Source organism: Bicyclus anynana, chromosome 18 (genome assembly GCF_947172395.1).
Source record: "Bicyclus anynana chromosome 18, ilBicAnyn1.1, whole genome shotgun sequence".
In the NCBI taxonomy this organism is placed as follows: domain Eukaryota; kingdom Metazoa; phylum Arthropoda; class Insecta; order Lepidoptera; family Nymphalidae; genus Bicyclus; species Bicyclus anynana.
Window position 1 is genome coordinate 3,676,775 of NC_069100.1, and position 14,077 is coordinate 3,690,851.

Sequence of the window (14,077 nt, forward strand, 5' to 3'; positions counted from 1 at the left end):
GACATACCTACGTAAAAAGTTATGCTTACTAATAATTATGTTTAGTAATATTAAATTGATTGTAATTTTATAAATGGGTGAAAATATTATCATATATTGTTTTAGTACCAGCTATCTACCTATAAAATTTCATTCACATGCTTTATACGAATTTTCTTTAATACCTTAACTGTAATAAAAGTTAACATATACAGAGTTATAAAAATAAACCGTTCATACAACAGTTTCGTGATATAAATATTTGCGGTTTGATTTTTAAATATGTTTAGAATATTTCAAAGAAAATAAAACCTGCTTTCAACATGAAATCGCTTTCTTTAAGATTACTTATATTTATATTTATTGATTATGCTTCACTTTCTGTAAGTAAAATGATTTTGAGCTAAAATTATTTATCTATGTACGTTTTAGCCTCACTAAATCAATCTTTAAACACTATAGCCTCAGCTCCATCCAGAAATTAATGACCAATTTGAAGTAGAGACGTCTAGTACAATTAATAATACCCACACAATTCCCACCAGTACTATAAAGCTTCAGATAAATGAAGTATCTGATAACGAGATATTGGACGAGATTCCTGTACATGTCAAATCTGAAACAGACGGCGTCAATGTAAATCAGAGCATCATAAGGAAAATATTTACAATAATAAAGGCACCAATAACAAAATTAATTGCAATACCCAAAGTGAATGCAGTTTTAAGGAATATAGGCACTTGTGTGGTAAATGGTATGATGGAAATCGTATCATTCTATTTCCCTGCACCTTTCATACCTTTGATAGCAAGCGCTGCCGGTATGATAATACCTTTCGAACCAGTTGTCATGTTACGAAGACGAATGCCAGTGACGAGTTACAGACGAGCTATCAAAACAGCTGTAAATAGCTTTATAAATACGTTCGACGCTTACAAGTTTGACAATGATGATGAAGACCCTTACATGACGAGAAGATTTAATAGAAGATTCATGAATGACGCTGCGAAAGAGGAAACCACTAAAATTGATGATAATTAACATACATAAATTATATTAATTCAAGATACGTAAATAAAAAGGATACAAAATAAATAAAGTGTTTAATTAACAAGATCTTTATTGAAATATTTTTGTATTTATATTTTATTTTAATAAAGAATTATTAAACGTTTTGTGTGGTGTCTCAAGATTATTGATGAATGAGAATTAAATGGCTGATATTCGGAAGAAAAGCGGTAAGGTACGGTGTACATTAAAATACAAAAGTGTCATCCAATAGTAGGTAATCCGCAATATCCAAATAATTTAGAAATATTAGGCATTTGTAAAAACTGTATATTTAATAATAAATTATCAACGTGTCCCATTTACTGCAACTTCATCAAATTTCTTCACATTTGTAGACATTCTGACAAGACCAAAGAACGGACAGAAAAATGTTGTTTTTACTACGGTTCTCCTTATATCTGGCTTTATTATTATTTCTGCTTTGGTTTTAGAATCTTTTGAACTAATTTTGTTGTTAACTGTAGATGTATCTATAGTATTTTCTTTGTTATTTTTAGAATCAACAGATTCTTCGGAAATATCAGCATTTCTTGAACTCATCTGCCGTGGTATTTCTAGTCCTTTCCAAATATGTCTAAATCCGTTTCTATCTAGAAATATTCGTTCTGAGGTGTCATAATTGTGTCTCTTTTGAATGAATTCTACAAAATGATCTTTGACGATGTGAATTGTTGGTTTTAGAACATTGTATTTTTCATTTTGGAATATAATTTCAGATATTTTCTGCAAATCTATGTGATCATTGAATTGGGATGCTGATAAATCAATCTGTAAAAATAAAAAAAATTGTTAAGTGCCTCTATTCATAACCTTTTTTTTAAAAAAAAAAATTACCTTGTTTATACTTATTATTTCGTTGTGTTTTGCGATAGATACTTAGATATCTACCTATTATAATAGAATTAGTGCCCTATTATTTTAATAGAATTGTAAAAAAAACATTAAGTAAAAAACCAGCCAAGTGCATGTCGGACCAAGCGCAGTGTAGGGTTCCGTAAATTAAGTTAGCATTTTATAACGATACCCCACACCATAGGATAGAAAATAATTCATCTTCACTTTGCATAAAGGGCAAGAACCCCATTTTTTTTTAATATTTTCTAATTACCACAATATAGACGTAATTAATATACATACCCATAAGCAATTGCTACAGAGCTGTTATAGTTTAGACGGAAAAGGATAGGGACACTTGACTCTAACAAAAATTATCTCTTAAAAGTATAATATTTTACAAACTGATCCCTAAATCGAAAAATACTGGTAGAAGACCCCTTATATCTTTCAAAATTAACCAACGATACCCAATTTACATGTAGGGTACGATACCTGCGTAGCATAAAAAAAAATATTTTTCAAGATTTTATTTTGCTACTTTATTCGCACATTTTTAATGTTACATTAGAGCTTTCTATTAGTAAAACGGACATACAGACTGACATGGCGAAACTATAGCTTAGCAACTTCGTTCGTAGCACTCCCGATGGTCCGCGCGGGCCGGGGGGCCGACCCACGACTGTAGCACCTCAGTTCCCCGCACGCACGATTTTACACCCGCGCAGTCTTTCCCCTCGTCGTTCGCATATCATGTGAGTGGCATCAACGAACTTGCCAAACTATATAAGGGTCTGTAGACTACGTAACCCTAAAAAAGCAATGTATAGGTAACTTACCTTGGTAAGTAAATATAAGCAAATAAAAACCAGCATGGCGAAACATCGATCTCCGGTAAGCTGAGGTACATTCTCGACTCTAGTAGGTACATACGGTTAATTGATTTTGTTACGCTCCGCGCGTTATCAACATCCTCTGGGGAAAATAATTTCCATTTTATAATTAAACGAAGCAGATGTTCGTGGAATTTGTCTGAATAAGATTTTCATTATTTATGACTATTTACCTATTAGTAGCGGACGCTCGCGACTTCGTCTGCGTGGAAATCAATGTAAACTTTCAACCCCTATTTCTCCACTTTAAGGGTTGCATTTTAAAAATTCTTGAATCACATTTTACACATTATTTTGTATTTTTTATGATTTATAAACAAATTTTTAAAACTGTAACTCTTAAAATTAAGAACTTTCCATACAAACCAAAAAACGTCCAACTTTTTCTATTTTTGTTTTAGGGTCAAAAAGTACCCTATGTTTTGCTCCAAGGTCCCATAATATGTAAGATAACCATTCGAACCCGCGATCTCAAGATCCGAAACCATATAGGCTAACCACTGGATCGATGAGGCAGTTAATTAGGCTAATGTAGGATATCTATACATACGAGTAAGGTAGGAAATAAATGAAAAATCAATAAATTAACTTGTTTATTTTACTATTTAAAATAATTACCGAAAGACGTACTCGTAACTTTTTGCTTATTAACAAATCGGTACCGTCAACAAAAAAAGTAATTTAAAATTTATTTAATAGAAATCGCACAATTTCGTGGTGTTTAAAATAGGTATCAGCTTTTACCGTTAACAAAAAAATCAAGTTTATTATCTATTTGTATACAGATCGATAGATATATCTAACGGGTCGATTACAATATTTATCATTACAGGTAGTATCTCGTCTTTATACTTATAAAGAAAACATAGCACGATTTAAAGACTAGTTATACATTTATCCTATGTTTCAGTCAATTCATCCATTCTCTCAATCTTTAGACTGAATGTCCATTGTCTACTATTTTGGGTGTTCAAAAATATTTTTTTTTATGATTACATTTTATTTATACGTAATTTAGCTTTTTGTTCTGACCTTACTTGATAGTAAGCTAAGAGACTGACCTTCAAAATTTCCTTTAGTTAGTTGTTATGAATTTATTTAATACATACATAGTGATTAAATTACGAATAACTATTATAAATGTTTTTTTTCTGAGATTGTTATTACAGGTTCGCATCATTTCTAGTTGTAAAGTATTTTCCCCTCTCTTACCCCCACTTAATTTTTCAATCGAAATTTTAGTTTTTAGGGTTCTTTATATGAAAAAGATAAAACGAAACCCCTATAAGATTACTTTCCGTCTGTCTGACTGTCTATCAAGACCCTTTATATCGGGAATGCATGGAAATATAATATCAATGCAATGCACGGAATATAGAGTTGATGAAACCGATACTCAGGTCTACGGTCCCATGAAGTTGTGTAAAAAAAGATACGACGTTTTTTTCAGCAAAAAAGCCTCTTGACCTGCAACTGTATTTGGCAAGTAGCATCGTTATAGAGCACAAGTATCTACAAGAAAAATCTCTAATGTATATTTTTAATTAAATCTTAAAAACGAAGAAGTGTTTGACACTGAATGTCGGGAAAAGCTGGGTAAAATTTGCGCAATTCGAATCCTAAAATATTTTATGATCCTACGGATCTCTCGGTGGGCGAATCCGGCTCTCACTTGTCCGGCTTTTTAATTTTATGTAATAATCAAAAGTACTTGTAAACTGAGCCTACTTGAAATAAATAAATTTTGAATTTAATAAAAAATGTACAGTAGGTAATGTATAAAAATTAAAATACCGATTTCATTTTAATTAGATTTTAGTTTGAACAAACCCTCGTTAAATAAAGAAGAATTAAAAAAAAAACAGATTTTAGTAGACAATGGACGTCCAGCCATAAGATTCTAAAATTGCACGTATTGAAAAGTGATTAGTAACAATTTTTTTTTATAGAAAAATACCAAGAAAAAGGATCGAATATAAAAAGTTTTGTGACCTCATGATTAAGCTCATTTGGAAATAAATTCAATAAAGTACGAAGATTAAATCGTCAGATATGGCCTTAACTTTAAAAAGTCAAAGTTAATAATATTGAATAAAATACCAATATATAGGACCTTTGATATGTACTAATTTTTGTCTTTTTTAAAAAGAAAAAAAATAATTGAAAACATTTTAAAGCTTATAAAAATAATTTAAGCTACAAAGACGTTTGATTTCTATCTCTTTTCAAAAAGCAGTATGTAAGATATAGTCCTGAAACTCAGGACTACATACAGTCCGTATCGATACAGCAGCTTACCTACAACGGTAAAAGCTAGGGTAGTTGACTCATATCAAATTTAATATAAGCAATATTAATTTCGTGTAGTACATGGAATAAGGGCACGTAGTACATGGAATTCCGAAATATATCGATATGAATTAATAAAAGTTAGGAATTTCATATAAACCTTAATTTAAAAATCATGTATTTTTTACATGGTCAAAAACGCTGTCGTCCATTTTGTGACGTAATTATGTTACTTTATGTACTAAACGTGTAACTAATTGTTAACTAATAGTTTTGTCAAACGCTCCATTTGTAAGGGATTTGTTATAGTGACGTCATGAAACAGTTGAAATATAGACCATCATGGACGACAAGCGTTTTGGCTCGTATTGTCAAAAACATAATATTTAAAAACTAAAATTTTCATGTAATCACCTCTCAAAAATATATGTTTATTCAATCTAGTAGAACATACTAAACAATTGAAGACTATTTAAAAAGTGTCAACTAGCCTATTGACTAATGGATAACTTGGATTAAGATGAATGGCTTGATTGAATTAATGACTAGAATCTATCTTTATATTTACCACGCAGTATTCAGTATGTAGGTAGATAATATAATAAGTATGCAATCTTTATGGTTTCTCCGAAATAAGGTGCGGGTATACCCTACATACACGCGAGGTGATGCTCTGTCGCCCTTGCATAACCGTTGATACCTAAAGTATTGTATTGTCTAAAGTATTACCCAAAGTATTATCGCAAGGGCTCGTATTCGTTACGTACGCGCGGAATTTGTTCCATTCGGAAAAAAACGTACGTGCGTGTCAGTTAATGTACTAACTGATATCATGCGAGATTTATATTGATGTAAGAGCCGTGATAACAGATAACCTCCGATTCCGAAGGGTGTGGGTTCGAATCCAGTCCGGGGCATGCACCTCAACTTTTCAGTTGTGTGCATTTAAAGAAATTAAATGTCACGTGTCTCGAACGGTAAAGCAAAAACATCGTGAGGAAATCTGCATAGGTATCAGAGAATATTCTCAATTCTCTACGTGTGTGAAGTCTGCCAATCCGCATTGGGCCAGCGTAGTGGACTATTGGCCTAACCCCTCTCATTCTGAGAGGAGACTCGAGCTAAGCAGTGAGCCGAATATGGGTTGATCTTGAATAATGACACGTGTCATTGAATTTTATGGTGACGTCTTTTATTTCTTTTAAAACTGATTGTGCAATCAGGTTGAGGGTGTGAGCCAAACAAGGTATTTGCTTCCACTTATTTTTTCTAATTGCACCTTTAATGTTGAAAGCATTGTCACTCGTCGCTGCGACAATTTCAACTTTACTTTCCCAAGCGTCTGTAATTTTTTAAAGTCGTTCTGCTAGGTTTTTGTAAGTATGTCTGTCTGGAAACTGAATGCATTCTAATAAAAAAAGATTTAAGTTCTGCCTGTTGGTTAAAAAAATGTTCCGTTAAGTACTGCAATATATTTGTTGTTGGGAGCGGATGTCCAGCCATCAGTTGTTATGCTCACATATTCTGAATTATCGATTTCTGACTCACTATTAGTTTGTTTGGTTGTATAAGTTTGTTAATAAAGCATTCCATAATGTCTTGCGATTAGGTAATTGATAAGCTGGGTTTAATTCTTTTATAAACTCTTTGAGCTCTGCAGATTCAATGAGATTGTAGGCTAAGTAATTTTTTGTGAAAATTTTCACTTTTTTTTTTTATTCTTTACAAGTTAGCCCTTGACTACAATCTCACCTGATGGTAAGTGATGATGCAGTCTAAGATGGAAGCGGGCTAACTTGTTAGGAGGAGGATGAAAATCCACACCCCTTTTCGGTTTCTACACGACATCGTACCGGAACGCTAAATTGCTTGGCGGTACGTCTTTGTCGATAGGGTGGTAACTAGTCACGGCCGAAGCCTCCCACCAGCCAGACCTGGACCAATTAAGAAAATCTCAATCGGCCCAGCCGGGGATCGAACCCAGGACCTCCGTTTTGTAAATCCACCGCGCATACCACTGCGCCACGGAGGCCGTCAAATACTAATAATCTCATGTGGTCAACGAATAATGAATGAGTGTATGCAGCCGACCGTGAATATTTTCGAAAAAGCGCCATCTACTTCGCGCTTACATAAACAACGCATGATCACGCGTGCGTACCGGAAACAAAGTAAAAATGTAGTTTCAGGCCATATCATTAGATTTAAATCTTCGTCTAATTCGGATTGTTTTTATGAAAAATACAAATAAAATAAACGAAAAATATTTGTATTGATGAATGAATATTTACATCAATAATAATTAATTTACTATCAAGTTTCTTATATGGTGCTTTTTTATGTCACTTACTTAAACTTCGTTTTGAGACTATAATATAGAAGTTTATTGCTAACTAATTAGACTGTTAACAATAACTTTTACTACACTTAGGTACTTGACAGTAAATTAATTTTAATTTAACATTAATATTGCCAAGTTATAAGTCAAACGTGCCAATGGGAGTGTTCCGTAGAAAACAGGCGCAAGCATCCTGCTTTCTGCATGAATACGCCCAAAGAATGACATTTAAAGTTTTGACACTCAATAAATATGAAAAAATATATTTCACGCGTTATAATTATCGCGTGTTTAATTGAGAATATCTTTTTATTATTTTAATATTAAAGACAGCGTTTTATATGAAAATATAGGTTTTGAAATACCTCTATATACAAAGCTATAAGTTCATAGCGTACAATACTGATTAAAAGCGTGGCCGAACCAATCCGCAGGTGATCCGTTCGACCAATCACAGCGCGCGATGGCTTAAACAAGCGCTGTGATTGGTGGAACAGAAATGCATTGATGTGAGCGCCATTACGTTGTTAACTTCTGTAGAGCGAAAGGAACAAATGGAAGAAATTAAATAAAGTGTCTATTAAACTAAATCATTGCAAATAAATACAACATTTTCAAGGTTATCAATGCCTAAAAGTTACTCCATTCAAAGTTCGAGTTCCGTATCATGAAAAACATAGCATCTATTATAACACCGATTGTAGAGTTTCTACAAATAGTCAATATTGACGATCTAAAAGTGCTCGTAAAAGGATTAAATTTCTTCTTTTCTCCGCAGACTATGAGATTAAAGGTTAGAGTTCTCGCATCTACGAATCTCTCTAGACTATCTAAGAGATTGTGACGTCAGAGAGTGGTTTGCTTCTACACTAAAATATCCCAAGACGTCAGAAATATCACTTTATGATAAACTGAAACGAAGGTATTTTTTTAATTACTTATCCCTTTGGTACAAATACTACTTAACTATTGCAACTTGTACCTACATCTGTTAGCCTATTCACTATTTTGGCCTTTATTATCAACCTATTAAAGTAAACATCAAATAAATTGACAAAATTTCATCCACATACTGTATATTATCCACCAGTAGGCACCGTGTGACATTTGTTACATATAATCTCAATTTCGTATATGTCAACTAGTATACGTCAAAGATAGTGAATTAGCCCGCAGTATTCGCTAATTAGATTCTTTTCATAAAATGCCACTCATCTTGTTTGACATTTAATGGTGTTCCATAGAAGATTTGCTTCTTCTTTTTTCTTGCTAAAGAAGACGAAATATTTTTTTTAGTAAAACATACCACTGTCTAACAGGTTCGGATGACTTTATCTTCCGAAAGACCCAAGATAACGAATAACCCAGTAGAAAATTCGAAAAGGATTCTGTATAAGTCTGTACTCTTTACTTAGACAGTACAAGAATCAAGTGCTGTATTGCTTTTATTAAACTTTGAATGTAGTAACTTTTACGATATCTTATGTTTGAAGTACCTTCAAAGCTAAAAATATTTTATCTCTATAATACTAATGGATTACAATATTTTATGTTCTGTCTGTGCATCCAACCAATAAGTCTGGCATTAGCAAGTTTACTTTTACTTTTTTTATACAATTCACTAAACCAAGTAACATTACAAAAAAACTTTTTAAAACGCAATTATTTACAATAATAATAATAATTAATTAATTATTTAATAATTTTAAGTTAAAACGCTAAGATTCAACTCGCCAGATCGTAATAATCACGCGCCATTTTAGTTATTATTATAGTATTATTAATCTACATAATATATGAAATTTAAGACATTGCTAAGATAAGTTAGTTTTTATTAATTTTGACCTAGAGTGTCCGTTACGGACGTATTTTTTTTTTCAAAATATTTATTCATAAGAAGCCTGGCGTCCATTTGGCTGGGTATTGCAAATGGTATTCGAAAATATTTGCTGATTTCTAAATTATAAAAGTAATTCCAGTCAAATGCACGCATGGCTTTACATAAAGTAATTTACATTATTAATTTATATTAATTAATTATAAATAACAAAGAAATTTCAAAGCGTGCAAATAGGTACCAAAAGTTCTTGAATAAAAATGTCAAGTTATGTAACAGATTAAAAAGTGTAATGTCAAAAAACACGGGCTAAATTAAAAAGGTAAACGCACCCTTAGCAAATTTTGTAACGCCATAGTAATATAGACCTTATCATCTTTATTTTAAAAATCGTTACCGTGTGGAAAAGATATTTAAATAAATTGCAAGTTAAATTGAGCTTCATAGTATACTTATCAAGGTCGTTATTACTTTGAAGTTATTAAGATCGTCTAAACAGCCATTTTCATAAACATGGATTAAAATTTAAACATCAATTTACAAAGTAAAGTGGACTTAATCACTACTACTTAGAGTTCAGTTTACATTGAAGTAAAATGAGGTTTCAATTTTAATTCATATATATAAAGAAGGGCGTAAGTTTTCCAAATTAAGCCAAAGGTTATCGACTACTGTTCACCTTTTTAAATTAGCCAGAGGTTAAAAATCAGTGCCGCCTACAAAATTTTAAAAAACAATCTCTAACACTTATGTTGCACTTTTGACCCGAACTCATGTAATATATCGCAGGCCATCTCTAGATCGTTCCTTGTGATGCCCAATGCTCGCACTACTATGTCTTTCGGATATCCCTCGCCTACTAAACGAGCGATGTAATCCAAATTAATGTTTTCATACGACACGTTGTCGCCGTACTTTCGGCCATGTTTGTCGTGGGTTAGAGGGTTGATCCTTTTAGCTGAAACACAAAAAAAAAAAAACTAAAAACGTTGCCTTTGATCTATGTTAATATTGGAAAGATTTGTTTGTTATTGTGGTTGTTGTTCGTTTGTTTGTTTGTATTGAATAGGCTCAGAAACTACTGGACCAATTTTAAAAAATCTTTCAACATTAGAACTCCACACATCCCTGATTAATATATTTTAATAAGAGCCGTGATAGCCCAGTGGATGACCTCAATCGGAGGCAGTGGGTTCGAATTCGGTCCGAGGTATGCACCTCCAACTTTTCAGTTGTGTGCATTTTAAGAAATTAAATATCACGTATCTCAAACGGTGAAGGAAAACATCGTGAGGAAATCTGCATACCAGAGAATTTTCCTAATTCTCTGCGTGTGTAAAGTCTGTCAATCCGCATTGGGCCAGCGTGGTGGACTATTGGCCTAACCCCTCTCATTCGGAGAGGAGACTCGAGCTCAGCAGTGAACTGAATATGGGTTGATAATGATGAATATATTTCATACCTGAATTTCCACGAGAACGTGACCTTTTTTAATTCTTTACAAGTTAGCCCTTGACCTGATGGTAAATAATAATGCAATCTAAGATGCTAAGTTGTTAGGAGGAGAATGAAAATCCACACTCCTTTCGATTTCTATTCGACATCGTACTACAACGCTTAGTCGCTTTGCCGGTAGAGTGGTAACTAACCAGTCTCCCACCAACCAGACCTGGACCAATTAAGAAACCCTCCATCGGCCCAGTCGGGATCGAACCCAGGGCCTGTCTTGTAAATCCACCGCGCATACCACTGCGCCATGGAGGCCGTCAAAAACTACTGCGCGGGTTAAATCGGCAGTTTCTAACGTTAAATAGTTACTCTACCTGTTACTGTTAGGTGGAGTAAGCTAACTTAAAAATTTAATTATACTTGTAATAGCTCAAAAACTACACATACACAAAATGCAGTTTAGATAAATAGAAAATCTTAATTATGGAATTGCGATAATTTAAAAAAAGTGTAAGTTGTCATAGTTAATTAAGAACTAGGCAATATAGAGTGAAAAAGAACTTACGTGCAACAGCCAATTCATTTTTCTCCATACCAACATTTTCGTACGGTGGATCCTTGATATCTTCAGATGGGAACTTTGGCATCGTAGTCGACTTTGTCGGCTGACCGTCCATACTACCACACGTTGTAGTGGGCAGAGACCTTTGCCTGGGCGGCGCTCGGTTCTCGACCCTGGTATCACGATCGAAGCTAGACCTATCAGAACTTTGCATCCTATCCCTATCAGGCTTGTCAGGTCTTTCTGGTGGATTTCGGAAATCAATATGCCTTGTATCCTGCACGTATCTTTCTGCATGCCGTTCCAATATTCTATTCTCGGAATTTGATCTATCTGTTCTGCTTTCTAATTTCTCAAATTGTCTACATTCTGAGTGTCTATCTTTATCTAGAGAGATTAGTCTATCATTTTGTCTATCGTAACGTTCTGGTGGTTTGATGTCAGACTGTCTTTCGAAGTGTCTTTCTGGTAATCTATTATCTGGTTGCCTTTCTGGTAATCTGTTATCCATGTGTCTTTCTGGGAGTCTGTTGTCTTGCCAATCGAGAAGTCTTTCCAATTGCCTGACGTCTTGATGTCTGTCGATGTGTCTTTCTGGTAATCTGTTGTCATTGTGTCTTTCTGGAATTCTGTTGTCGATGTGCCTTTCTGGTAATTTGTGGTCTTGTTTCTCTGGTTTAAGTTCCGTTGTTCTATCGTTTTGTCTTTCGGGTGGTGGTGCTGGAAGCGGTCGACTGTTGGACTGGGGTGTGCAGGCTCTTCGAGGTTTTTCAAACGCCCGTGGATCTGGAGGAACCTGTAATTAAAGAATTGAGTTTGATTGAATGAAAACAATTAATAAAATGAGATTTTTCTGATATTTAGATATGACTAGGTATAAAACACGCCTCTCAAATGGTTAAGCAAAAACTATTGTGAGAAAACCTGCATACCTGAGACTTTTCTTAAATCTCCACATGTGTGAAGTCTGCCAATCCGCATTGGGCCAACGTGGTGGACCATAAGCCTATCTTTCATTCTGAGAGGAGACTCGTGCTCATAATTAAGCCGAATGTGCGGTATAAAATAAATTTCGGCAACTTTATTTTGCATACAATTTTAACAATGTTGACAACAGTAATCGAAAAATATAATACTGGTAGGTATTTATTGTTTACCTCATGTCTCGTATCTATTAGACCAGTGATGGTTTCCGTGGATCCTGTGATGACAGATGTGAGACGATGCCTTGAATCTGGCTCTGGTTCTAGAGACGATCGGCGACGTGGTTCTGTGTGTCACAAATATTACAAATATCAGTTTGATTGAGTGATTTATGCTTTTATGAAAAGGTCACTAACACAAACTGCCACAAAATACAGCTTCAAGCATCAGGAGGCGAAGAAAATAATGAATCTAACTGTAGTAGTACAGTAGTTTATATTTGATGATACTGTTGCTGATCAAACCTGTTGACGCTGATTTTGTGTTCTACATACTCTTCTTTTGTTACTCCATAGACATTATAATCATCTCCTTTTCATTACCTCACTTACGAGTAAGTGGAGTCGGCACAATATGTCAATCTCTTCCATTCTCTTTACTATTCGTCAAATTATCATCTACTATTTAACACACAAAATCCCCTATCACACAATCCAACCATTTTCTTCTTTGACCTTTATCTCCTCTTGCAATTTTATCATTCTTCTGGTAATATGACTTTCATCCTTCCGCATGATATGCCCTTACTTCAATCCAAGCTAACCTTTTACTCCTCAAATTTCATTCAACATTATGATCCATACAAAAAGAGTACTTACCCATAATGCTACTAGCCGCTGCAATGTCCTGAACACTCGACGCAGCGACAATAGTCTCCGCCGGAGAGAGACTCTTCCTCGGTGGCAAGGGCGGTGCTCTCAACTCCCCGTATGCATTCTCCGCGGGCATGGGCGCTCTCCGCACAGCTCGCGGAGAGTGGCGTGGAGAAGCACCCGCGGATCTCACTCCCGGACGGAGAGCGTCTATTGTTGATGTGGCAGCGTTGAATTCTGACCAATCCTGTGATATCCCGGATGTTGTAATAATAATTCTACCGAACAATTTTTGTAGGCTAATCTTAGGTTATGCGATGGAGCAAGCTATAATTGGAGTTTCTCTACGTGAGCGAATTAGATATTCCCAGAAGAACCAAAGTCACCGACATAGCTAAGCGAGTCGCGAAGTTGAATAGTACGAAGAGCCTATGGACGTGGGGGTCGCAAGGTGCTAAAATGGCAACCCCGCACCGGAAAGTATTGATCGACCGCTGGTTCAAACATATTATGATTGGAAGAGACTTATATACAGCAGTGGAAGTCTATCGTCCATGAATATTGTCACAACAATCATTAACAGCCAAGGTTCACATCTTCGGCATATTGGTTTAGATAAGATTCTTGTCTAAGCCAATAGGCCCAACATACGAACCTTTTCTTATCTCAAGATGAGAAAAGGACAGATAGCGGTGGACAACAGGACGAAAGAGTTGGGACTGGTACAACTCAGAGAGCAAGTTTGTCTTTTCTCTTTACGAGCTATGTCGTTTACTCATGCTAGGCGAAGTCATCTCATCATCAACCGATTTTAATGGCTCAGTAGGTACAGGCCCATGTTTTCTTCCTCTTACGAATGGTTGGAGATGCTAATATGCGCATCTTTTGCCACTGACTTGTATACCACTGAATGCTGTCCCGGCTTCACCAGAACTTCTTTTATTTAAGCCAAGCTCTTGACTGTTATCTTACCTGATGTTTTGTGACGATGTAGTCTAAGATGGAAGCGGGCTTACTTGGAAAGGGTAG

General features: G+C 34.8%; 1 protein-coding gene across 1 annotated transcript in view; it reads right to left on the reverse strand.

The window, feature by feature from the left end:
• Nucleotides 1-3,356: 3,356 nt before the first annotated feature.
• The window catches only part of LOC112051053 (E3 ubiquitin-protein ligase CBL-B-B), a 101,182-nt gene continuing 90,461 nt past the window's right edge, over nt 3,357-14,077 (reverse strand). The window contains exons 10-13 of the mRNA XM_052886752.1: nt 13,055-13,295; nt 12,410-12,522; nt 11,256-12,048; nt 3,357-10,199 (exon numbers count right to left, since the gene is read on the reverse strand). Coding sequence (XP_052742712.1) covers nt 9,982-10,199; nt 11,256-12,048; nt 12,410-12,522; nt 13,055-13,295 — 1,365 coding nt within the window. The 3' untranslated portion in view covers nt 3,357-9,981. The remainder of the gene's footprint in view (nt 10,200-11,255; nt 12,049-12,409; nt 12,523-13,054; nt 13,296-14,077) is intronic.